General features: G+C 52.3%; 1 protein-coding gene across 6 annotated transcripts in view; it reads right to left on the bottom strand.

Moving 5' to 3' along the window:
• Positions 1-27402, bottom strand: part of capn3a (calpain 3a, (p94)) — a 230122-nt gene that overhangs the window by 85886 nt on the left and 116834 nt on the right. For 4 of the 6 annotated variants that reach the window (XM_086003745.1, XM_086003742.1, XM_086003744.1 and 1 more), the window contains 4 exons: positions 12258-12335; positions 11060-11220; positions 6170-6339; positions 2503-2514 (listed from right to left, as the gene is read on the bottom strand). In XM_086003745.1, the coding sequence (XP_085859871.1) occupies positions 2503-2514; positions 6170-6339; positions 11060-11220; positions 12258-12335 (421 nt within the window). The remainder of the gene's footprint in view (positions 1-2502; positions 2515-6169; positions 6340-11059; positions 11221-12257; positions 12336-27402) is intronic. The other 2 variants (XM_086003746.1, XM_086003743.1) reach the window with 1 other exon arrangement.

The following is a 27402-nucleotide window of genomic DNA, read 5'->3' on the forward strand; positions in this document are numbered from 1 at the left end:
GCCTATACTCATTGGAATTTAGAAGAATGAGAGGTGATCTTATTGAAACATATAAGATACTGAGGGGGCTCGACAAGGTAGATGCAGAGAGGATGTTTCCCCTCGTGGGGAAATCTAGAACTCGGGGACATAGTTTCAGAATAAAGGGTCGCACTTTTAGAACTGAGATGAGGAGGAATTTCTTCTCTCAGAGGGTCGTAAATCTGTGGAATTCTCTGCCCCAGAGAGCCGTGGAGGCTGGGTCATTAAATACATTTAAAGTGGAGATAGACAGATTTTTGCAAGATAAGGGAGTGAAGGGTTATGGGGAGCGGGCAGGGAAGTGGCTTTGAGCCCAAGATCAGCCATGATCTTATTGAATGGCAGAGCAGGCTCGAGGGGCCGAGTGGCCTATTCCTGCTCCTATTTCTTATGTTCTTATGTAAAGATCAGACCAAGGAAAGGAATAAGGGGAACATAAACGGTCAGGGAAAAAATAAAGTTATAAAACATAATTAAAAAATAAAGAGGGAGGGACGATTACTAAAAACAAATTAAATTGCCTGTACAGCAATGTGCACAGCATCTGAAACAAAACGGGGGAACAGGAAGCAATAATTTGTGGAGAGGAACCAGATGTAGTAGGAATACCTGAAACATGGTTACATAAAGAACAAGACTCGAAGTTACATAATGCAGGATATAACTTATTTAGGAAGGGTAAGGAAGGAATAAGGGGGTGGGCTATCTGTAATAATTCGAGATAACATAATAGCAGTAGAAAAGGACATAACTAATATTAAGATGCAAACAGAATCCATATGGATTTATATAAAGGATGAGAAGGGATTGCTCATGGTTATAGGGGTATATTACAATAATATTCAGGGTTTCCTCCCCTAACCTTCTCTCTCAACTGTAGACATTAAGCTGCCTTGATCTTTCCTCACAACTCATCCTTTTTACACTTGGGATTGGTCTCATTCCCAATTCTGCCACCCAAATGTATGTAATTTGATGTTATGGCTTGGTGACCAGAACTGAACACAGTACTCCAACTCTGAGCTGATCAGTCAATTGTAAAACCTCAGCATAACCTCTCAAGAGTCCTCCACTGTCCTGGCTAAACATGTCCTGGCATACTACAGGAAACTCTTTGGTATCCGGCATCGACGGGACCGGGATGGTGCCGGTTGATTAAAAATTCCGGATGACGGAGAGGGTTATCTACCGAGGCTATTTTTAACAAACAAAAATGTAAAAAATCAAGAAATGTGCAGTAAACAGAAAAATGGCGGATCGGAAGAGCCTACCAGCAGCGCGGGAGAGTCAGACTCCTGTTATTGAGGTGTTCGGACTTCCGACAGCACCAAGAAGCCGAATAGTGGCAGTTTGGAGAACTACCCCCACTGACTAACACGGCCACCGCGGGAGACTCGGTCTCAGCAACATTTCTGAGGTGTTGTTTTCAGAGTATGAATTTTGCCGGTTAAAAGAGAATTCCGGATATTTAGGTGCGGTTAAACGAGAGTTTCCTGTATATGTTTTGATAATTGCTGCACTGCATTGTCTAGATCAGAGCCAGATTAAGAAGTCTAGTGGCAGTTGGGGCCCCTGCACATGCTCAATACAATCCATCCCACACATTAAAACACAAACGTGTAGCACATACACGAAGAAATAAGGCGTTGGAGTATTCTTTTCTGTGGAGAGCATTTATGTTTATTAAAGATTCTTCTTAGCTTTGCTTCTAAGGTTCCTTATATCTGAATAAATAAATATTTTGTAACTTGTGAACTGCAGCTGCAAGTGTCAGTATTTATATTGTATCGAATCTGATGACTCTGACAGTATTTTAGTAGTCTGAGGGTTAATCTGTCTCTGGTCTAGACATTCAAAGTGTTGAGTCTACCATCAATCCCAGAGCCCTTCCTAACTCTCCTTCTGTCATTTCAGCCCAATTGTCTCCTTATGATGCTCACTTCTCAGTACAATACTGTCCCCATTTATCAGAGTTGAATTTCATTTTGCATGTGTCTGCCCAACTGCATCACCATTCTAAAACATTCTGCTAATCTCCTGCTGCTACCTCTGTTTCTGTGACTGTCCATATATAATTGTATTTTTACATTTAGCTGCACCAATGATGAAGTTAACAAAATTATTGACCTATTGAGAGGAATAATTTGCTGTCCGCCATGTAAAATTATACAGCAGGATTTCTCCAGGCAGCTCCACAGAAGAATGATCACAAAAGAGTAACCAAAGTGGGGAGCAAAAACAGGAATATAATCTCCAACCAGGGCAGGTTTGTGTAGCTGAAGCCCAACCAGATTGTAATGGCAAAAAACACTGAGCAGCCCTTTCAGAACAGGACAGTACACAGCAAACAAGACACAGCAAACGTTTTAATGCAAATGAGTCACAGCAAACATTACAATAAACATGGTATAGTAAACTTGTAACAGCCAATATTACAACATGTTACGGCAATCCATGGCCATCCTCTGCTTCCTTATTTACCTCTTTGGGCACCTTTACAAAGAAAAGAAAATTGTTAAAAGAGCAAACTCCAAACAAACCAACACATTCATGCATTGATAGCAACTTGTCAATCAACTATGTGTCTGCATCGTTTCAGCAAGATAAAATTGCTCAGTCTCCACTCCTGATCACCATCCAGTGACCGCAGTCAGAAGGTGCACATGTGCAGATGCCGGGTGAGGGCGGAATCAAGCTGAGCTGTGATGCCCCAGCCCCACAGTGGTTTTGCCTCCTGACACACTCTAGGCTCACATGTGAGGAACGGGCCTTGGCTAAGTTACCAGGAGTGCCTATAGGTTTATGTACCCCGGCAAAAGTCAGCACCTTCAGGAGAGAAAACTAGAAATAAGATGATATGTGTTATAGATTGGTCGCCAAGGCTCCAAGATTTTCAACACTTTGAATAAGGCAGAAGATAGATATTGGATGGTGCATGGGTTCAAATCCAGCCCAGAGGGGATAAAGATCTGCCCTGTCTGCTGGAGTAAATTTTCATCTGCACTGTACGGGAGGTAATGTGGTGGAGCGAATCACCTGCCCATTGTAGAACTCACCACTGGTCTCAATGGAAAGGAAATCAGGTGGGCTTGGGAACGGGAGTGAGATCCACTCCACCAGATTACCGCCTGTGCAGTGAAGATCAAAATTTATCCTAGGCTGAACTGAAATAAGCTTGTTCAGCCCACTGACGCCCTCACTCTACTCTACAGGCCAGTTTTTTGTTCGCTGTAGCACGCTTCCATGATATCTTGTTCTTTGAACTGAATAGTTTGGTCTATGTATCTTTAGAGTTTTGCTAAGCTAATTCCCTTTGCACTAAATTTAGACTCTATCTTCCTGTCCTTCCCGTCTCTGTTTGGCAGATATCTTTGGTTACAACAACACCTCGCATTTATATAGCGCCTTTAACATAATAAAACGTACCAAGGCGCTTCACAGGAGCATTATCAAATGAAACTTGACACCGAACCACATAAGGAGATATTAGGACTGGTAACCAAAAGCTTGGTCAAAGAGGTAGGTTTTAATGAGCGTCTTAAAGGAGGAGAGAGAGGTAGAGATTTAGGGAGGGAATTCGAGAGCTTAGAGTCTAGGCAGCTGAAGGTACAGCCGGCAATGGTGGGGCGATGAAAATAAGAGATCCGCAAGAGGCCAGAATTGGAGGAGCACAGATCTCAAAGGGTTGTAGGGCTGGAGGAGGTTACAGAGATAAGGAGGGGTGAGGCCATGGAGGGATTTCAACACAAGGGTGAGAATTTTGAAATGAGGAAACAGTAGCATAGTGGTTATGTTACTGGACTAGTAATCCAGAGGGCTGGACTAATAATCCGGAATTTAAATTCAGTTAATTAAATAAATCTGGAATAAAAAAAGCTAGTATGGTGACCACGTAACTATCAGATTGTGGGAAAAACCAATTTGTTTCACTAATGTCCTTTCGGGAAAGAAATCTGCAGTCCTTACCCAGTCTGGCCTATATGAGACACCAAACCCACAGCAATGTGGTTGACTCTTAACTGCTCTCTCAAGTGGCCTAGCAAGCTACTCAGTCGTTTCAAGAAGGCGGCTCACCACCACCTTCTCAAGGGCAATTAGGGATGGGCAAAAAATGCCAGCGACACCCACATCCCATGAATAAAAAAAAATTGAGGGTGGACCGGGAGCCAATGTAGGTCAGCAAGCACAGGGGTGATGAGTGAGGAGAACTTGGCGTGAGTCAGGATGTGAGCAGCAGAGTTTTGGATGAGCTCAGGTTTATGGAGGCTGGCTAGGAGTGCATTGGAATAGTCAAGTCTGGAGGTAACAAAGGCATGGGATGAGAGTTTCAGCAGCATATGAGGCAGGGGCAGAGATGGGCGATATTATGGAGGTGGAGGTCGGCAGTCTTGGTGATGGAGAGGATGGAGAGGATATGAAGCTCAGCTCAGGGTCAGATAGTAGATTGTGAATAGCCTGGTTCTGCCTCAGACAGTGCCCAGGGAGGAGGATGGAATTGGTAGCTAGGGAAAGAAGTTTGTGACGGGGGCTGAAGACAATAGCTTCGGTCTTCCCAATGTTTAATTAGAGGAAATTTCTGCTCATCAGAGGCAGTGGAGGGGTTGAAAGAGGTGGTGGTGAGGTAGAGCTGGGTGTCATCAGCGTACGTATGGAATCTGATGATGTATTTTCAGATGATGTCGCCCAGGGGCAGCATGTAGATGAGAAATAGGAGGTGGCCAAGGATAGATCCTTGGGGACCTCCAGAGGTAACAGTGCGGGTAAGGGAAGAGAAGCCATTGTAGAAGATTCTCTGGCTACGACTGGATAGATAGGAGTGGAACCTGGCGAGGGCAGTCCCACCCAGCTGGACAACTGAGAAAAGGCTTTGGAGGAGGATGGTGTGGTCAACTGTGTCAAAGGCTGCAGACAGGTCAAGAAGGATGAAGAGGGATAGTTTACCACAGTCACAGAGGATGTCATTTGTGACTTTGTTAAGGGCCGTTTCAGTGCTGTGGTGGGGCAAAAACCTGATTGGAGGGGTTCAAACATGGAGTTGCGGGAGACATGGTACAGATTTTGAAGGCAGCAACACGTTCAAGAACGTTGGAGTGGAAAGGGAGGTTGGAGATTAAGCGGTAGTTTGCAAGGACAGCAGAAACCTCTTCGCTCCCACTCAGCAGCGACAACCATTGTCTCCTGTACACTCCAAGAGCTGAAGTGATGCTTTAAACGCTGTCAGGCAAGCTGCAACCCAACCCATTGCTGGAGGTTGTTCCCACGCCTCTCTCTGCCGTCGCTCTCATTGACAGCGCTATGCCTGAGGTTGGGCCCTCCCACTCACCATGGCCACTGCAGGCAGAGCGTGCTTTTTCAAGGCTCCTGACCACTGCACGCTGGCCCAAGAAATACTGCACATCGTCTTCCTGCTACTGCTGTAGCCGAAGGCCTAGAGGCAGCTGGTACTACCCACATCTGATACTCTTTCACATACAGCACAGGCCATATACAATCAAGATTTTGCCCTGCAATGCGCCTTCCTTAAGCCAACTACCTCCTACTGGGTGTCAACCTTGGTTTCCTTGGTAGCACTCGCCTCTGCATCAGAAAGTCCTGGGTTCAGGGATTTGAGCACATAATCTAGGCTGACGCTTCAGTGCACACCACACATCACTGACAGAATGCTGCACTGTCAGGAGTGATGTCTTTCAGATGAGACGTTAAACTGAGGTCCCAGCTACCCTCTCTGGTGGATCTTTGAAAACCCATGGCACTTTTTGAGATCTCCCTGTGTTCTGACCAACACTTATCCCTCAGCCAACATCACTAAAACAGATTATCAGGTTACTTATCTTGTTGCTGTTTGTGGGACCTTGCTTTGTGGCAAATAGGCTGCTACGTTTCCCTACAACAGTGACTGCACTTCAAAAGTACTTCACTGGTTTTTAAGGACTTTAGGGCATACAGTGAAAAGTGAGATATAAATGTAACTTCTTTCTTACTACACAGATGTGAGCACAACAGCCATTGTCTTCCTCTTTCTGCCCGAAATTACCTAATTATTGTCAAATTATGACTTGGTCGGTGCTCTGACATAATGTTACTAGTGTTTCATAGCCCAATCTCCAAATGCTTTGCAAATTTCCCAAATCTTGTCTTCAGAATTTACCTCATAAATAGCAAATCCGATGGTATGGAAGCTGACCCCAATCTTGCGGTCCTTCCGACGATTCATTTGCATCAGAGCAACGACAAATGTGCAGAGGACGCTGTCATCATCAGGATCATCATCCTCCTCAAAGAGTTTCAGACGGTACTGCGGGTTTGTCCAGAATGTGTCTTAATTGAAAGAATGGGAGGGAAAGAGATTTGTCTTTGGCTGATCTGTACTTACAGAGTCTAAAAGTAAAGAAAAAGAAAGAAAACAAAGGGATAGAGAGAGGCAAAAACAGACAGAAAGAAGGAAGAGAGAAAGTAAGCACAGAGAGAGAAGAGCGAGAGAACATAAGAACATAAAAAATAGGAGCAGGAGTCGGCCATTTGGCCCTTCGAGCCTCCTCCGCCATTCAATAAGATCATGGCTAATCTTCTACCTCATCTCGACTTTCCTGCGCTATCCCCATATCGTTTGATTCCCTTAATATTCAAAAGTCTATTGATCTCTATCTTGAATATAATCAACGACTGAGCATCCACAGCCCTCTGGGGCAGAGAATTCCAAAGATTCACCAACCTCTGAGTGAAGAAATTTCTCCTCATCTCAGTCCTAAATAGCCAACTCCTTATTCTGAGACTGTGACCCCTGGTTCTAGACTCCCCAGCCAAGCAAATCATCCTCCCTGCATTTATCCTGTCAAGTCCTCTAAGAATTTTGTATGTTTCAATGAGATCACCTCTCATTTTTCTAAACTCTAGAGAATATAGGCCTAGTCTACTCAATCTCTCCTCATAGGACAATCCCCCCATCCCAGGAACCAGTCTGGTGAACCTTCGTTGCACCCCCTCTATGGCAGGTACAGGAAACTTTTTTTTAATCCGGCACCGACGGGACCGACGTGGTGCCGGTTCATCAAAAATTCCGGATAACCGAAAGCTACAGTAAAAGATACGAGAGCTGAGAGCTCTGTATAAAGCAACAAACCCTGTTGCTTAGCAACAGGTTCAGAACAATGGCCACAAGTTCCAAGCGTATCTGTAGCTTAGCAACAGCTGCAGCCACACCCTTGCACAGCAACAGATCGAGGAAGGCAGAAGTAAAACTTACCTGAACCTACTCCTGAATTTTGCCAGTTAACCGAGATTTCCGGTTATTTAGGTGCCGGTAAATCGAAAGTTTCCTGTATATCCTTTCTTAGGTAAGGAGACCAAAACTGTACACAGTACTCCAGGTGTGGTCTCACCAAAGCCCTATATAATTGCAGTAAGACGTCTTTAATCTTATACTCAAATCCTCTTGTAATAAAGGCCAACGTACCATTTGCTTTCTTAATTGCTTGCTGTACCTGCATGTTAACTTTCAGTGATTCGTGTACAAGGACACCCAGGTCCCTCTGAACACTAACATTTCCCAATCTCTCACCATTTAAAAAATACTCTGCTTTTCTATTTTTCCTACCAAAGTGGGTAACTTCACATTTCTCCACATTATATTCTATTTGCCATGATTTTGCCCACTCACTTAGCCTGTCTATATCCCCTTGAAACCTTCACCTCACAACTTACATTCCCACACAGCTTTGTATCATCAGCAAACTTGGATATATTACATTTGGTCCCCTCATCCAAATCATTGATGTAGGTTGTGAATAGCTGAGGCCCAAGCACTGATCCTTGCAGTACCCAACTAGTTACAGCCTGCCAATCCTACTCTGTTTTCTGTCCATTACCAATCCTCAATCCATGCTAGTATATTATCCCCAATCCCATGAGCCCTAACTTTGTTTAATAACCTCTTCTGTGGCACCTTATCGAATGCCTTCTGAAAATCCAAATACACCACATCCACTGGTTCCCCCTTATCTATGCTGCTAGTTACAACCTCAAAAAACTCTAACAAATTTGTCAAACAAGATTTCCCTTTCATAAATCCGTGTTGACTCTGCCCAATCCTATTATTAGTTTCTAAGTGCCCTGTTACCATGTCCTTAATAATATATTCTAGCATTTTCCCTACTACTGATGTCAGACTAACTGGTCTGTAGTTCCCCATTTTCTCTCTCCCGCCTTTCTTAAATAGTGAAGTTATATTTGCTACCTACCAATCTGCAGGAACCGTTCTAGAATTTATGGAATTTTGGAAAGTGGAAACCAATGCATCCACTATCTCTATAGTCACCTCTTTCAAAACCCTAGGATGTAGGCCATCAGGTCCAGGGGATTTATTGGCTTTCAGTCCCATTAATTTCTCCAGTGCTATTTTTTTTACTAATACTAATTTCTTTCAGTTCCTCATTCTTGCTAGAACCTTGGTTCTCCACTATTTCCAGGAAGTTTTTTGTGTCTTCTTCCATGAAGACAGACACAAAGGGCTCGATTTTGTCAATGGGGAGTTCTTGGAGGCGGGACTCCCACTTTTTGGGTTGTAGTCCCGCCTGCATCGACTTGTGGCCAACCCATGCTATTTTCCCTTGATTGACTTTGTTAAGCCTGCCCAGCAGGCTCAGCAGGCCAATTAAGGGACACCTGGTTACTGGTGACATCAGCGATTGACATTTCATCTGTCAAGAGCTTTTGACAGATGAAAAATCAGCGTTTGACAGCTCTGTGAAGCTCAAACGCTGACAATCTGTCTTCTAACTTGAGTCCTTCTACTCAGACTCAGTTAGAGAGCTCGCCAGACCAGAAAGCAGAGGCTGCAGCTTTTGACAGTTCAGCGGCCATTCTGCTTTCTGTGCCGGTGAGCTGAGGGACTCCCGAGAACTGAAGGAAGGAAGCCTGCAGGAGAAAGTAAAGGTAAGTAAAACTTATTAAAACACTTTACACTTACCTCACACACTTACCTCTGCACACATGCACCCATCACTCACCTGCACAACGGACATCTCGACCCCTCCAACCCCTTCAGACCGACGGTCCGCCTCGCCAACTTGGCGTGGTTCAGAGCCGTCGGACAGCCCACACTTCAGGGCTAAAAATAGGGATTAGGCAAAAAACTGCCTGTTAACTACCTGTTAACAGGCAGTTAATTGGCACTAATCCCCTTCCCGCCTCGGGGAGCCGGCTCCCTGCACAGGTCGGGTACCCGCCTCCTGGGACATTGGCACAGAGGCAGGTTGGGGGCGGGATGTGTTCCTGCCCCCGATTCTGCAATTTTCCCACCACTCCCACCTCCAAACCCGCCTCCTCGAGGTTGGAAAATTGAGCCCAAAGTATTTGTTTAATTTCTCTGCCATTTCTTTATTCCCCATTATCATTTCTCCTGTCTCAGCCTGTAAGGGACCCACATTTACTTTCGCTCATCTTTTCCTTTTTACATACCTATAGAAGCTTTTACTGTCTGTTTTTAATGTCTCACTAGTTTACTCTCATATTCTATTTTCCCTTTATCAATTTCTTGGTCCTCCTCTGCTAAATTCTAAAATCCTCCCAATCCTCAGGCTTACTATTCTTTTTGGCAACATTATAAGCCTCTTTCTTTGATCTAATACTACCTTTACCTTCTCTTGTTAGCCACAGTTGGACCACTATGGGGTTTTTGTGCCTTAAAGGAATGCATATTTGTTGTAAATTATGTATTAATTTTTTTAATGCTAGCCATTGCTTCTCTACCGTCATACCTTTTAATGTAGTTTCCCAATCTACCTTAGCCAACTCGCCCCTCATACCTACATAGTTTGCTTTGTTTAGATTTAAGACCCTAGTTTCGGATTTAACTAAATCACTTTCAAACTCAATATAAAATTCTATCATATTATGGTCACTCTTCCCTAAAGGCCCCTTTACTACAAGGTTATTAAGTAACCCTTTCTCATTGCACAATACTAGATCTAAAATAGCCTGTTCCCTAGTTGGTTCCTCAACATACTGATCTAGAAAACTATTTTGCATACATTCCATGAATTCGTCCTCCACACTATTACTGCAAATTTGGTATGCCCAGTCTCTATGTAGATTAAAGTTCCCCATGATTACCGTATTATTAGAAAGGAGAGAAAGACAGAGTTAAAGAAAAGGAAGGGAAAGAAGGAATAAAGAAATTGAGAGAACAAGAGACCGAGAAAGAACACAAAGAATAAAAATTAAAGAGGGAGGGAGGAAGAAAGCAAAAGCGAGAAGTAATAAACCTGGTAATTTGTGGGCTGGCACCAGAAAAATAACCATGAAAGCTTCAGATTGTCGTAAAAACACAACATTTTCATGCCACCCCTACCAGGTATGGCCTACAAGTGATGCCAGTCGCACACTATGTGGTTGCTTCTTAATGCCCTCTGAAGTGGCCTAGCAAGTACCCAGTTGTATACAATCATAGGAACCAAAGTATGCCATTAATCCCCTTGAGCCTGTTCCACCATTCTATTTGTTCATGGCTGATCAGTGACGTAACTCCATATACCCGCCTTTGCACCATATCCCTTAATACCCCTGGTTAACAAAAATCTATCCGTCTCAGATTTAAAATTCACAATTGACCTAGCACCAATTGTCATTTGCGGAAGAGAGTTCCAAACATCTACCACCCTTTGAGTGTAGAACTGCTTCCTAACTTCACACCTGAATTTTTAGTCCTAGACTCACCAACAAGCAGAAATAGTTTCTCTCTATCTACCCTATCAGTTCCCCTTAATATCTCTTTCCTTCCAATTCTTTCAATTGCTATGAAGTTCAGCAATAAGAAGATTCACTATTAAACATGATCGTGGCAGCACCTTCTCAGGGCAACCAAGGCTGGGCAGTAAATGCGATCTTGACAATATCACCCCACATCCCAAGAACAAATTTTAAAAAGAAAGAAACCAGAGCGAGAAAGAAGACGGAGAAAGTGAGAACGAATAAAACAGAAGGGATAGAGAAAGATGGAAGCGAAGAAGCGCTATTGGCAATAGAGGGGGGTAGGACCCACCTGGATAGTTGCGGCAGCCCCCAGCTGAACAGCCTCTAACCCACCGTCCTTCATTGAGGGACACAGTCCACTTATGGAGCTTGTCATCATCCAGTGCATCTGGCGTCAGGTTACAAATCTCCAGCTTTGTGAAATTCTTCTTGAAATCATCGAAAGACATCCTACAGGCAGCAACACAAAGAAAGTACAGTCCAATGGTTGAAAATCCCATCATTCATTGGGAATCACTCATATTCCTGACTTTTTAAAAATATTTTAAGCATTGAATGATAAAAGTCTGAGTTAAGTTTAATATTTTGTGTTGATCAGTGGTGGGGAATGACGCATGTCGCTACCAGAGGCTGGATTTTCCTCCGCTATCCTGCTAGAAATCGGGTGGCATAGCGGCAGCAATGGGAAGAAAACGCAGGCAGTGTGGCCTACCGCTGCCTCATGCCCTGATCTCAATTTCCCTCACCCTGCCCCAGCTGGGGCTGCCGCTGGCCACCCCTGTCCCATGCAAATGGCAGGAGGGAGCAGGGCCCAAGTCCCCTGTAAACCTTCCTGGTATTGATCAATGTTAATAACGTTTCCCAGGGTCATCATGTGAACTATGGTGGGAGGCCTCGGGAAGCAGCAGTAACGACCATTAGGACCCCCCAATGGAGGGAGGGGATCCTGTAGTGGCCTCCTCTCCCTGCAATCTGGACTTCCATTAATCTACTGAGGCCTACAAGGCTGCTGATTCCCCGACCTTCAGAGGTCTTCTGCCCCCTTAAATGCCCCCTACAGCACAGCCAGGACTTTATGGGCTGGGTGGTGGGTGTCCTGCCGGGAATCAGCCATGCGTGGGTGCAAAACCTCGACCCGCTGGGTTGCGGTGGTATCAGAGGGGCGGACAGAAGTCCCAGTCCACTGGAAATCCATCATTGGGAGGAGCATCCAGATGCCAGCATAATGGGCCAACACAATGAGAAACGTCAAAATCTATGAGCCTTAAATGGAGATATAACACGACAAGTGACAGAAGCCAGGAATTTCCTCGGAGCTACTCACGCAACTTTGGCAAAAGCTCTGTTTACCCGTTAATGGGGTTTCCACCTCGCTTTCAGTGAAATTATGGTGGGGGGGGTGTGGCGGGGGTTGGGAGCGGGAGCCATTCCGAGGAGATTCCCCGCCAGAGTATTTCAAAATCAGGAAGCAGGATACTTATCCTCACCAGAACTCTCCGTCTTCCTTCATTTGATGCTGCAGCCGCTGCCTTTGCGTTTTCTCAATCTCGGACCACTCCCGGGCCCTGGGACGGAAAGGAAATTCCTTCATCAAACTGGGAAAATCCCGCAAACGCACCCAATCATTGCCTCCACTTGTTCCACCTCCCTCCGTGGAAATGGGAACCAGGAACTGCCATTGTAATGTTCTGCGTTCCTCGACAACTCATGCTGGGGCATGGTTTCATGTGCGCGAGGTGTATATTACCCACGTGCATACAGTGAGTGTTAACAACCATGTGGGGGCATCACAGATGAGCCTGATTATGTCCTTCCCCAAAAAACATACACATGTACTGTTGTAAATCACATCATCAAGAAACTGCTTATGAAATAACGCTGGACGGCCAGCTGGTGGCGCCGTCCAAGGAGTATAAATACTCGGGCGTGGGCCCCAGCTTGCCAGGGACATTTTGTAAGACAAGGAACTAGTGAAATACAACTAGACCTCCATGTTCTGAAACAAGTTGATTAAAGCCTTGCTTTATGCTCAAACCAAGTGCGTAGTGAGTTTTATTACATCATGTACTTTCAAGCACGGACATGGGTACTGGACAGCCAACCCTGGCTTTTCCCATCCCTAGCCCAGGGACAATGCGGCCAATTGTAACACACAGCTACTACCCTACAAACAGTATTTGTAACATTAAATTACCAATACTACTCTAGAGAATTATTTTCATGTTACAATACCTGGAATTAATGTTTTAGAGTGTTTGTTGCCTATTCTGAGGCCAGAAAGCATATACTCTGATATTCTGTTTTAAGTATTAATCACATACAGTCATACCCTGTAAATATTACTCACAGATACTGTCAGACTCTGCTCAAATATTACTCACAGGTATTGTCGCACTCTGTAATATGACAGATATTGTCAGACCGTGTTTAAATATCACTCAGATACTGTCAGATCCTGTTTAAACATTGCTCACAGATACTGTCAAGACCCTGTTTAAATATTACTCACAGATACTGTCACACTCTGTAATATGATACTGTCTATCCCTGTTTAAATATTATACACAGATAGTCAGACTCTGTTTAAATTTACTCACTCAGATATTCTCAAATCCTGTTTAATATTCATTTCAGATCTTGTTTAAATACTAATCTCAGATCCTGTTAAATATTACTCACATACTCAAAACCAAATATTACTCATAGAGATCTTCTGAACATGTGGTAGTGCAGAACCAGTTCCACTTTAGGTCTTCTATGCACACAACAAACTGAAAGGACAGCAATGCAGGGACGCTATCTGGGGTCTACTGCATAGAGGCACAGACCCTAGATTTATAACTGCATTACTACTTTCCAAGGTCCTGTTTTGTCCCAACTGGTGAAGTATTTACTCCATTCACCTCCTTGCAGTGTTTCGAGATAGGATTGTGTTCATTGGCAGGGTGTACCCTGAATTTCCTGCATGTGTTCTTCCTATTTACCAGAAATTGTCAAAGAAAAAGCTATTGCTGGTGATATCCACACAGGAGGGGCTACTAATACCGGATCAGAAGTGGGAGATCTACCGATCTATTGCATCCACCCCAAACTTAACCTGGGGTGCTGAGATCCCTAGCGGCCCAGCTGAGATCCCTAGCAGCCCAGCTGAGATCCCTAGCGGCCCAGCTGAGATCAGCTAACTCGGAACCGGAGACCTTCTTGGACTGTGTGGCTCAGCTGCTTACTGGATAAACTCTCAGAGCCAGCGGAGGAGCCCGCATGAATTTCCTTTAGGAATTTTCTCCACTTCCCCGATGGCCTCCTTCTGTGCTGTAAACCTCTGTGGTTCTACTGTCCTATTTCCACAGGGGTCACTGGAAAATGATCTGAAGCAGGAACTCTGGCTGATGCCAAATGTAGCGCTTCTACTGCCATTCTTGCTGGTGTCAGCTGGCTCAGCATAGGCCGGGGATCAAGCCTGGGACTTTCCTGGTCTGCATCATCAGTACAAAACTTGCATGGTGTAGTTACACAAAGGAGCACCTCCATTCATTGCTTCAACTGTGATTGGCAGTGAGGGACTGGAAAATACTCAACAGGGATGACACGGTGGCATTGAGCAAGAGCGAACTACTGAGCCATGCCAATAGAGAGAGGGCGAATGCAGACTCCTGATCTGAGCTACAATAGGCAGGAGGACACTGAATATAGAGAGAGGGCGAATGCAGACTCCTGATCTGAGCTGCAATAGGCAGGAGGGCACTGAATGTAGAGAGAGGGCGAATGCAGACTCCTGATCTGAGCTGCAATAGGGAGGAGGACACTGAATGTAGCCTGTAATGTTTCCCAGAAAAGGCAGGGGAATTCCTCCCTGGGCAGTTTCTGGCAAACAACAACTAGCATTTAACAACAACACCTTTAACCCAGGAAACACCCCCAGGTTCTTCACAGAGGAGAAATGCATCTTAATCAGCAATAGAAGAGCAGGAGAGGTGACCGGAAGCACAATTGGAGAGATGGATTTTGAGGGGGGTTTTACAGTAATGGAGAGAAGTCGTAAGGTGGAGGGGTTTAGAGAGGGAGATCCAGAAAGTAGGTCCAAGGTGACTTAAGGCACGGTCACCAAGGGCGAAGCAGACCGAGGCCAGAGTCCAGAGGGACAAACGGATACCTGGAGCTGGAGGAGGATGCAGAGGCAGTGTGGAGCAGTGGCCATGGGGGGGATTTGTAAATGAGGAATACCAGGCATTTGGGGACAGCGCACCAATAGAGTTATGCTGAATGAACAGGACTATTTGTGAAACAGGTTGCAGGTAGCATAGTTTTAGACAAGTTGGAGTTGGTGTCAGGTGAAGCTCTGGAGGCCATTGGAGTCTGGAGATAATTAAACTATGGGCTAGGGTCTCGGGGACAGATAGGACATGGGGTGTGAAGCTCAGTTCGGAGTTGAATGGACACCTAGATTGCATGTCATTTGGTTCAGCCTGAGGGAGCAACTGGGAAGTGTAGTGTCCGAGTATCAATAATACACGGACAGCAGGAGAACAATAACAACAGGTATTTACTGAACAGAGGGTACTCTTTTATTTGGACCCAAAAAAAAAACCCAATTCAACTGTAAATAAACAAAAGTTCAACTAAAGCTTAACAAATCAAATTAAAATTTGGTTTTCTGTGTTGATGATGCACTCCAGTCCCCGCGGCGCCCATCGGTCGCGGAAATACTCAAGCGCAGCGGCGGACACCGCGTGCTCCATCTCCAGGGCCACCCGGGCATGAACATGGCCGCGGAAGAGATGCAGGCAATCCGGCTGGACGACCCCCTCGACCGCCCGCTGCCTGGACCAATTGATGGCTCTTTTAGCCAGGCCCAGGAGCAGGCCCACAAGGAGGTCCTCCAACCTGTCCGCTCCCCTCCGCACCGGGTGACCGTAGATCAAGAGCGTGGGACTGAAGTGCAACCAAAAATAGAGGAGCAGCCCCTTCAAGTAGTGAAAGAGGGGCTGCAACCTCTCACAATCCATATAAACGTGAAACACGGACTCCTCCAGGCCGCAAAAAATGCAGGCGGCCTGGGAGTCCGTGAACCTACTTAAAACCTTATTGCACGGGACCGCTCCGTGCAACACCCTCCAGGCCAAGTCCCCGATGGAACAAGGGAGGACTCCCGCATAGAGAGCCCTCCATTGGGGACCTCCGCTACCGCCGGTCGGCAAAACGCCACGCCAAGGCGTGTCCGGACGGTAGACGAAGATGGCAAAGTGGAGAGTGTGCAGGAGCAGCCCGTACAGGAAACCCCTCCGCGCAGAATGAAAAGGCACGGAGGGTATTTCCTCGAGACGGCTCAAGTTGTGAGGCGCCGGTTCCCGAGGGGAGTTTCGGGGCCGGGCGCCGATGAGGAATTCTGTCCGAACGGGGGTAAGCTCGGACGGGATTGCCCCACGTGCTTGAGCCGCCTCGATACACCTAGTGGAGTTGGGGCCCAGTGCCGCTTTTACCGATTCGATGGTTTCGACCGCGAGCCGAACGTTGGCCCAGGACAGGCGCCGCGCCAGCTCCTCCGGCGCCATCCAGCCCGCTCCTCCGCCATCGAGCAGGTCCCCGACTCTGGTCACCTTGCCAGCCACAGCCCTACCCTCCGCCAGCCGCCCGAACCCGTGTTCGTGGAGGTGCGGATTCCTGAGCAGCGGCTCCCGAAGGAGAGCCGCCGCTCCTGACGGGGGAGAGCTCCGCCTGGAAGCGACGTAGTTCCAAACCCATAGTAGTTCCTGGTAGAAGACAGGCAGCTCCCGCAGGCCGGCATGCCTGCTGCCCACTTTCGCAAACAGGAGCTGCATGTCGTAATTGAGGCCATGCAGCTGGCGGAAGAAAAACGTCGCCAGCGCACACCATCTCGGAGGATTCTCGACGTACAGGTATCTCTGCAGCGTCTGAAGACGGAAAGTCGCAGCCTGGGTGCGAAGGCACACCAGCGCCTGACCGCCCTCCCTAAGCGGGAGACACAGAACTGCGGCAGAGACCCAGTGCTTCCTTTTGTCCCAGAAGAAGTCGATGAGCTTCTTCTGAATCTTGGCGACAAACGCAGGGGGAGGGAGCAAAGTTACCAACCGGTACCACAACATGGCGGCCACCAGCTGGTTTATGACCAGCGCTCGATCCCTGTAGGACAACACTCGGAGCAGTCCTGTCCAGCGTCCTAGGCGAGCGGTGACTTTGGCCTCCAGCTCTTGCCAGTTTGCCGGCCAAGCGTCCTCGGCAGGGCTAAGGTAGACTCCCAAATAGAGGAGGTGCGTGGTGCTCCAGGCGAAAGGCCTGAACTCCTCCGGCAGGGAGTCCACCCGCCACTGACCCACCAGGAGTCCGGAACATTTCTCCCAGTTGATCTTGGCGGAGGATGCGTCCGAGTAAATCTGCTGGCATTCCCGCATCCTCCGCAAGTCAGCGGGATCCGTGACCATGAGGAGCACGTCATCGGCGTAAGCCGAGAGGACCACCTCCACACCCGGCCCTTGCAGAGCCAGTCCCGTCAACCTCTTCCGCAAGAGGCGCAGGAAAGGCTCCACGCAAATGGCATATAACTGACCGGACATGGGGCATCCCTGACGCACCCCCCTCCCGAAGCGAAGGGGCGCCGTCAAGGACCCGTTAACTTTAATCAGACACTCCGCGGCGGCGTACAGAAGTCGGATCCGGGTGACGAAATGCGTCCCGAACCCGAATGCGCGCAGAGTCCCGAAGAGATACTCGTGATCCACCCTGTCGAACGCCTTCTCCTGATCCAGGGAAAGGAAGGCGACCGACAGACCAGCCCTCTGGGAGTGGTGGACCAGGTCCCGGACCAGATGGATGTTATCGTGGATGGTCCGGCCCGGGACCGTGTAGGACTGGTCGGGGTGGATCATGTGGGCCAGCACGGTGCCAAGGCGAGCAGACATGGCCCTGGCAAAGATTTTATAGTCCGTGCTGAGGAGAGAGACCGGGCGCCAGTTCTTAAGGAGGCGGAGATCGCCCTTCTTAGGCAGCAGGACAATGACCGCCATGCGCCAAGAGAGGGGCATCTCCTCGGTCGCCAAACTTTCCCCCAGGACCCGCACGTAGTCGCCCCCCAAGACGTCCCAGAACGCCCTGTGGAACTCCACGGTCAGCCCGTCCAGCCCCGGGGACTTTCCCCTAGAGAGCTGGCGGAGGGCGCCGGTCAGCTCCGCCAGACTTAGCGGAGCGTCCAATTTTTCGGCGCCCTCCGGGCCAACCTTCGTCAGGTCCTCCCACAAAACTCTGCGCGCATCCTCGCTGGACGGATCCGGAGAGAACAGAGCCCCGTAATAGGCACGGGTCTCCGCGCTGATTCCCTCCGGATCCGAGACCAGAGATCCGTCGTCGGCCAGCAGCCCCAAGAGCTGCTTACGGACCCCCCGTCTTTTTTCCAGCGAGTAGAAGAAGGGGGAGCCGCGGTCCAGGTCCCGCAGGAGCTGGATCCGCGACCTCACGTACGCGTCTCGGGACCCGACGAGCTGCAGGTCCTTCAGCGCGCCCTTCTTCTCTTCGTACACCTTCCGCAGGGCCGGGTCCTCGACGACCTGACCGAGACGGGACTCCAGGTCGAGCACCTCCTTCTCCAACCGCCCGACCCGGGCCTCCCGCCTCTTGGTCGACCCCTTCGCGTACTCCTGACAGAAGAGACGGATGTGAGCCTTGCCCACATCCCACCATAGCCTCAAGGAGGGGAAGCCCCCCTGCTTCCTTCTCCAGTCGGACCAGAATCGACGAAACGAATCCCGGAACCGTGCGTCCTCCAGCAGCAGGTTGTTAAAATGCCAGTACATGAACCGCCCCCGCGCGTGCAGCGGAGCGAGCTCCGCCCACACCAGGTGGTGGTCCGTGCACGGCACCGGCCGCATGGAAGCTGCCGGAACGCAGGAGACGTACGCCCGGGAAATGTAGAGGCGGTCGATTCTGGACCTTCCTCCCCCAGACCTCACGCTAGTGAAGGCGCTGGAGTCGGGGTGGAGATTTCGCCAGACGTCCACCAAGTCGAAGGACCCAACCAGGTCCCTCAACTTCTCCATCGCCGCCGGGCTTCGCGGGGGACCCGAACGGTCCCTCGCCTCGAGGGTGCAGTTAAAATCCCCCCCGAGGATAACGCACTCGCCCACGTCGATGGAGCCCAAGAGAGCGGACACTTCTTCGAAGAAGCGCACTTGCTGCGCACTGGTCTGAGGGGCGTACACGTTCACTAGATGGAGCGGCACGCCCCCCAGGCGAACAGTGACATGGAGCAAGCGGCCCGGCACGTGCTCCTTGACCCCCAAGATCTCCGGCTGAAAATGCGGGGCCAGCAAGATAGCCACCCCGCTGGAATTGTTGGAGAGGTGACTCATGCTGACCCCTCCTTGCCACTCCAGGAGCCACATGGCTTCGTCTCCCGGAACGGTGTGGGTTTCTTGCAGGAAGCACACCGCATACTTCCCGTCCCGAAGGACCGAGAAGTTATTGAATCTGCGGCGCGCCTCCCTGCTGCCGTTGATGTTGAGGCTGGCTATGGTTATCTTCATGTCAGAAGCATAGTGCAACCTCTACCTACACCTAACGGGGGGAGGAAGCGCAGCCGCTGGTCAGCCGCCACTTCCTCAGCAGCCCAGTGAGAAATGTTGTGAGCCGACGCAGCTCGAGCGGGTTCACACCCTCGTCCGCGCCCATGATCTTAACGGCGGCGCGGACGGAATCGATGAGCAGCGCCAGCTCCGACCACCTGTCGAGGGCCAGCCGGACCTTATTGCGCTGACCCAGGCACGTGGCCATAAAATCCCGGAGTTCCCTTACGGAAATGAGGGGAGACTCGGCAAGGGGCACGAGGTCATCCATCGCCACGTCGGCGCTGGAGTCCGAATCGTCCTCCGTGCCCATCACCGAGTCCCCATCCTCCTCCAGGGGGTCGTCACCAGCGGCCGACCCGTCCGCCGCGCAGTGCGAAGCAAACGGCTCGGTCACACCAGCCAGCCCCGCCTCCGCCCGGATCCCACCCCCAGGATCGGCGGCAGAGGATTTCTCCCTGGGCTCCTCTAGGGGTGCCGGGCCAGAAGACGGCTGCGGTTCAGAGCTCCCCTCCGCCTCAGACGCCGGAACGACCGGAGAAACCGGGGAGAGAACAATTTCCAGCTCCTCCAGTACGTCCGGCACCAGAGACGCAGCCAGGGGGCCATCCTCCTCCCCGCCACCAACCTCCGACCCAGCGGACGGGGGGTTTTGAATTAAAAGCTCTACCAGGACGAGCATCCCCTGGGAGACATCCGGGTCGCATTGGGCGAGCTCATTATCCTCGAGCTCGCCCGACCCAGCCCCCAGGTTGCCCGACCCGGCGAGGGGTAACGGCACCGATAAAAGGTCAATTTCAATTACTGCCGCGGGTTGTTCCGCAACCCCCCCCACGGGCAGGGTCTCATCCCCATCCCCGGGAGGCATGTGCTGGACAGACACATCTGCCTCAGCCTCCCGAGGGACAGGCGACCCCTGCCGATCGCTGGTGATGACGACAGCGCTGGGGGGGGGGGGCGCAGTACCCGCGGCGGGCGACGACTCCCCCTGCTCGGAGGGACCTTCCTCCTCCCGGTCCTCCTCCTCATCCAGGGGGTCGCGCCTTCTTTTTAGCACGGAGGGAGCGAGGGAGACCTCCATGTCTGCAAAGGCCTCCTCCTCGACTCCCTCCGGCGGAGCAGGTTTGTCGGGTTCCTCGGGCCCGAGCCCGGCCGCAGGTATTGGCATTACCGCTGCGGCAGTTGCGGCCACAGGCTCGGGCACGAGGCCCCTCCCACTCACATCTGCCCTGATCAACTCCGCGAGGAGCGCGGGTGTAAGGGGCTCAAGGGGCAAGGGCTCACCATCCACGGGGGGACCTGCCCTAAGGTGCTTCTTTTTTCCCCGCACCTTCTTTCCGGCCGGACACGCTCCCTCCCCCCCGCCGGAGGCCTTGGTGGCATCGGCCCCCGACGTCAACCGCGCATCAGACGTACTTGACGCGTGGGCAGATCCGGGGGGAAGGGCGGCGGCGGCGGCGCCAGCCTCGGCCGCACGAGATGATCCGGCGGCCTTGGAGGCAGGGCAGTTCCTCCTGATGTGCCCCACCTCCCTGCAGGCATGGCACCTCACACCGTCCGACGTCCAAAAGGCACGGTAGGTGGTCCCCTCGTGGAGGACGACGAACGCCCCTTCAGTGTCCTCCTCCCGCGCCAGCTGGATAAACAGCTGGCGCCGGAAGGAGAAGACGTGGCGAAGGCTGGCCTCCCGGAAGCCGAGCGGGATGGGTGTGATCCCCGACCTCACCTCCCCAAGTTGTCGCAAATGGGGAAGGAGGAGCTCACCAGGAACATAGGGCGGGACGTTGGAAATAATGATCCTCTGCACGGTGGCCTCGAGAGGATCCACCGGCAGGAAGGTCCCGCCCACGGTGAGCCCCTTGGCGACAGCCAGGGACACCGCCCGCTCCGACCCCAGGAAGAACACAGCCTTCCCATACATTTTCGAGGCCGCGACAATGGCTGAGGGGCCGACAACCCCAGCCATGGCCTTGACGCAGGCCTCGATGGTCATAGTGGGGTGAGTGTAGCTCTTCACCCCAAGCTTTTTTGTTATTAATCGAAAAGGTGACGGGGCAGCAGGAACAGCGGGAGCAGCTGTGGCTGTGGCTACCACTCTCACATAGGTCCCGGCTGGCCCCGCCACCGGCGAAGACGCAGTCGCCATTCTGGGGTGCTTTTTTTTTTTTTTTTTTTAAGGGCTACACTCACCCCAAGTCACAGGCCTGAAGGTGTTAATGGCCTCGGTGTATATATATATTTTTTTGTCCTCTATTGAGCAGAGGGAGCTGATTAAAATGAGGACACACCTCTCTCCTTATTGATTTAAATTGGGAGAGGAGCCCTCTCCCCTCTGCTCAATTGGCAATTAATAAAATAGATGAAACTAAGGTGCCTTAGAAAGACAGGCAGAGAGAGACAAAGAGAGAGAGAGAGAGGTGGGGGGGTGGGAAGGAGGGAGGCCGCAAAGGGCAGTGTTGCCACTCAGGATGGTGGGTGGGTGTTGGCAGGGTTGCACTCTCCGATGGAAAAAGTCTTTGGTGATGGTGGTCTTCTGGCAGGGGGAGAAGACGTCTTCACCTGGAAAAGCTGGAGAAGCCCAGGCTTAGTCCTGCAACAGGTCTTAACGATGTAATTAAATTAAATTAAGGACTTCACCTTGGGCAGCTCCAAGCTCTCCCAGGGCAGGCAATAGAAGGGATGCTAATTAGTGGTGTGTGTGGCCTTGCTTTTAACAAGAGCACACACACACACACTACACCCCTTGATGATCCGGCCTTGCTTCTTCTTTTCTCCCCCCACCTAAAATACAAAATCTTGGGAGAGTGCCCCAAATAACACCCACCTGTAGATGTTCCGGATGAAGTTTTCTTCCCTCCTTTCAAGCAGTTGGTTTCTCTCCCTCTCCTGAAGTGGAGGCCAATTTGGGGAGGCAGTGATAGAAAGGCCTCTCCCCTGGTTGATGTTGATGTAGGCCTCCTTTCTCCTTCTCCTCCTCTGTCCTCTCTCTCCAGGCACCTCAGTTGATGTAATGATGGTGGAGTTGGTGGTGGTGGTGGTGGTCCAACGTTCTCCTCCTCTTCCTGGTCAGGGGACCACCACTTTAATCCACTCTCCAAAGTCTGGCTGCTCCCTCTGCTCGTGCTTGCAGCTGCACAGCCAACAATGCTGTGCAAACTGAACAGAGGGTACTCTTTTATTTGGACCCAAAAAAAAACCAATTCGACTGTAAATAAACAAAAGTTCAACTAAAGCTTAACAAATCAAATTAAAATTAGGTTTTCCGTGTTGATGATGCACTCCAGTCCCCGCGGCGCCCACCGGTCGCGGAAATACTCAAGCGCACCGGCGGACACCGCGTGCTCCATCTCCAGGGCCACCCGGGCGCGAACATGGCCGCGGAAGAGATGCAGGCAATCCGGCTGGACGACCCCCTCGACCGCCCGCTGCCTGGACCAATTGATGGCTCTTTTAGCCAGGCCCAGGAGCAGGCCCACAAGGAGGTCCTCCAACCTGTCCGCTCCCCTCCGCACCGGGTGACCGTAGATCAAGAGCGTGGGACTGAAGTGCAACCAAAAATCGAGGAGCAGCCCCTTCAAGTAGTGAAAGAGGGGCTGCAACCTCTCACAATCCATATAAACGTGAAACACGGACTCCTCCAGGCCGCAAAAAATGCAGGCGGCCTGGGAGTCCGTGAACCTACTTAAAATCTTATTGCACGGGACCGCTCCATGCAACACCCTCCAGGCCAAGTCCCCGATGGAACAAGGGAGGACTCCCGCATAGAGAGCCCTCCATTGGGGACCTCCGCTACCGCCGGTCGGCAAAATGCCACGCCAAGGCGTGTCCGGACGGTAGACGAAGATGGCAAAGTGGAGAGTGTGCAGGAGCAGCCCGTACAGGAAACCCCTCCGCGCAGAATGAAAAGGCACGGAGGGTATTTCCTCGAGACGGCTCAAGTTGTGAGGCGCCGGTTCCCGAGGGGAGTTTCGGGGCCGGGCGCCGATGAGGAATTCCGTCCGAACGGGGGTAAGCTCGGACGGGATCGCCCCACGTGCTTGAGCCGCCTCGATACACCTAGTGGAGTCGGGGCCCAGTGCCGCTTTTACCGATTCGATGGTTTCGACCGCGAGCTGGACGTTGGCCCAGGACAGGCGCCGCGCCAGCTCCTCCGGCGCCATCCAGCCTGCTCCTCCGCCATCGAGCAGGTCCCCGACTCTGGTCACCTTGCCAGCCACAGCCCTACCCTCCGCCAGCCGCCCGAACCCGTGTTCGTGGAGGTGCGGATTCCTGAGCAGCGGCTCCCGAAGGAGAGCCGCCGCTCCTGACGGGGGAGAGCTCCGCCTGGAAGCGACGTAGTTCCAAACCCATAGTAGTTCCTGGTAGAAGACAGGCAGCTCCCGCAGGCCGGCACGCCTGCTGCCCACTTTCGCAAACAGGAGCTGCGTGTCGTAATTGAGGCCATGCAGCTGGCGGAAGAAAAACGTCGCCAGCGCACACCATCTCGGAGGATTCTCGACGTACAGGTATCTCTGCAGCGTCTGAAGACGGAAAGTCGCAGCCTGGGTGCGAAGGCACACCAGCGCCTGACCGCCCTCCCTAAGCGGGAGACACAGAACCGCGGCAGAGACCCAGTGCTTCCTTTTGTCCCAGAAGAAGTCGATGAGCTTCTTCTGAATCTTGGCGACAAACGCAGGGGGAGGGATCAAAGTGACCAACCGGTACCACAACATGGCGGCCACCAGCTGGTTTATGACCAGCGCTCGACCCCTGTAGGACAACACTCGGAGCAGTCCTGTCCAGCGTCCTAGGCGAGCGGTGACTTTGGCCTCCAGCTCTTGCCAGTTCGCCGGCCAAGCGTCCTCGGCAGGGCTAAGGTAGACTCCCAAATAGAGGAGGTGCATGGTGCTCCAGGCGAAAGGCCTGAACTCCTCCGGCAGGGAGTCCACCCGCCACTGACCCACCAGGAGTCCGGAACATTTCTCCCAGTTGATCTTGGCGGAGGATGCGTCCGAGTAAATCTGCTGGCATTCCCGCATCCTCCGCAAGTCAGCGGGATCCGTGACCGTGAGGAGCACGTCATCGGCATAAGCCGAGAGGACCACCTCCACGCCCGGCCCTTGCAGAGCCAGTCCCGTCAACCTCTTCCGCAAGAGGCGCAGGAAAGGCTCCACGCAAATGGCATATAACTGACCGGACATGGGGCATCCCTGACGCACCCCCCTCCCGAAGCGAAGGGGCGCCGTCAAGGACCCGTTAACTTTAATCAGACACTCTGCGGCGGCGTACAGAAGTCGGATCCGGGCGACGAAATGCGTCCCGAACCCGAATGCGCGCAGAGTCCCGAAGAGATACTCGTGATCCACCCTGTCGAACGCCTTCTCCTGATCCAGGGAAAGGAAGGCGACCGACAGACCAGCCCTCTGGGAGTGGTGGACCAGGTCCCGGACCAGATGGATGTTATCGTGGATGGTCCGGCCCGGGACCATGTAGGACTGGTCGGGGTGGATCATGTGGGCCAGCACGGTGCCAAGGCGAGCAGACATGGCCCTGGCAAAGATTTTATAGTCCGTGCTGAGGAGGGAGACCGGGCGCCAGTTCTTAAGGAGGCGGAGATCGCCCTTCTTAGGCAGCAGGACAATGACCGCCCTGCGCCAAGAGAGGGGCATCTCCCCGGTCGCCAAACTTTCCCCCAGGACCCGCGCGTAGTCGCCCCCCAAGACGTCCCAGAACGCCCTGTGGAACTCCACGGTCAGCCCGTCCAGCCCCGGGGACTTTCCCCTAGAGAGCTGGCGGAGGGCGCCGGTCAGCTCCGCCAGACTTAGCGGAGCGTCCAATTTTTCGGCGCCCTCCGGGCCAACCTTCGTCAGGTCCTCCCACAAAACTCTGCGCGCATCCTCGCTGGACGGATCCGGAGAGAACAGAGCCCCGTAATAGGCGCGGGTCTCCGCGCTGATTCCCTCCGGATCCGAGACCAGAGATCCGTCGTCGGCCAGCAGCCCCAAGAGCTGCTTACGGACCCCCCGTCTTTTTTCCAGCGAGTAGAAGAAGGGGGAGCCGCGGTCCAGGTCCCGCAGGAGCTGGATCCGCGACCTCACGTACGCGCCTCGGGACCCGACGAGCTGCAGGTCCTTCAGCGCGCCCTTCTTCTCTTCGTACACCTTCCGCAGGGCCGGGTCCTCGACGACCTGACCGAGACGGGACTCCAGGTCGAGCACCTCCTTCTCCAACCGCCCGACCCGGGCCTCCCGCCTCTTGGTCGACCCCTTCGCGTACTCCTGACAGAAGAGACGGATGTGAGCCTTGCCCACATCCCACCATAGCCTCAAGGAGGGGAAGCCCCCCTGCTTCCTTCTCCAGTCGGCCCAGAATCGACGAAACGAATCCCGGAACCGTGCGTCCTCCAGCAGCAGGTTGTTAAAATGCCAGTACACGGACCCCCCCCGCACGCGCAGCGGAGCGAGCTCCGCCCACACCAGGTGGTGGTCCGTGCACGGCACCGGCCGCATGGAAGCTGCCGGAACGCAGGAGACGAACGCCCGGGAAATGTAGAGGCGGTCGATTCTGGACCTTCCTCCCCCAGACCTCACGCTAGTGAAGGCGCTGGAGTCGGGGTGGAGATTTCGCCAGACGTCCACCAAGTCGAAGGACCCAACCAGGTCCCTCAACTTCTCCATCGCCGCCGGGCTTCGCGGGGGACCCGAACGGTCCCTCGCCTCGAGGGTGCAGTTAAAATCCCCCCCGAGGATGACGCACTCGCCCACGTCGATGGAGCCCAAGAGAGCGGACACTTCTTCGAAGAAGCGCACTTGCTGCGCACTGGTCTGAGGGGCGTACACGTTCACTAGATGGAGCGGCACGCCCCCCAGGCGAACAGTGACATGGAGCAAGCGGCCCGGCACGTGCTCCTTAACCCCCAAGATCTCCGGCTGAAAATGCGGGGCCAGCAAGATAGCCACCCCGCTGGAATTGTTGGAGAGGTGACTCATGCTGACCCCTCCTTGCCACTCCAGGAGCCACGTGGCTTCGTCTCCCGGAACGGTGTGGGTTTCTTGCAGGAAGCACACCGCATACTTCCCGTCCCGAAGGACCGAGAAGTTATTGAATCTGCGGCGCGCCTCCCTGCTGCCGTTGATGTTGAGGCTGGCTATGGTTATCTTCATGTCAGAAGCATAGTGCAACCTCTACCTACACCTAACGGGGCGAGGAAGCGCAGCCGCTGGTCCGCCGCCACTTCCTCAGCAGCCCAGTGAGAAACGTTGTGAGCCGACGCAGCTCGAGCGGGTTCACACCCTCGTCCGCGCCCAAGATCTTAACGGCGGCGCGGACGGAATCGATGAGCAGCGCCAGCTCCGACCACCTGTCGAGGGCCAGCCGGACCTTATTGCGCTGACCCAGGCACGTGGCCATAAAATCCCGGAGTTCCCTTACGGAAATGAGGGGAGACTCGGCAAGGGGCACGAGGTCATCCATCGCCACGTCGGCGCTGGAGTCCGAATCGTCCTCCGTGCCCATCACCGAGTCCCCATCCTCCTCCAGGGGGTCGTCACCAGCGGCCGACCCGTCCGCCGCGCAGTGCGAAGCGAACGACTCGGCCGCGCCAGCCAGCCCCGCCTCCGCCCGGATCCCACCCCCAGGATCGGCGGCAGAGGATTTCTCCCTGGGCTCCTCTAGGGGTGCCGGGCCAGAAGACGGCGGCGGTTCAGAGCTCCCCTCCGCCTCAGACGCCGGAACGACCGGAGAAACCGGGGAGAGAACAATTTCCAGCTCCTCCAGTACGTCCGGCACCAGAGACGCAGCCAGGGGGCCATCCTCCTCCCCGCCACCAACCTCCGACCCAGCGGACGGGGGGGTTTTGAATTAAAAGCTCTACCAGGACGAGCATCCCCTGGGAGACGTCCGGGTCGCATTGGGCGAGCTCATTATCCTCGAGCTCGCCCGACCCAGCCCCCAGGCTGCCCGACCCGGCGAGAGGTAACGACACCGATAAAAGGTCAACTTCAATTACTGCCGCGGGTTGTTCCGCAACCCCCCCCATGGGCAGGGTCTCATCCCCATCCCCGGGAGGCACGTGCTGGAC

The sequence above is a fragment of the Somniosus microcephalus genome, chromosome 12 (genome assembly GCF_052327205.1).
Source record: "Somniosus microcephalus isolate GS21.2 chromosome 12, FLI_Smic_1.0, whole genome shotgun sequence".
NCBI lineage: Eukaryota > Metazoa > Chordata > Chondrichthyes > Squaliformes > Somniosidae > Somniosus > Somniosus microcephalus.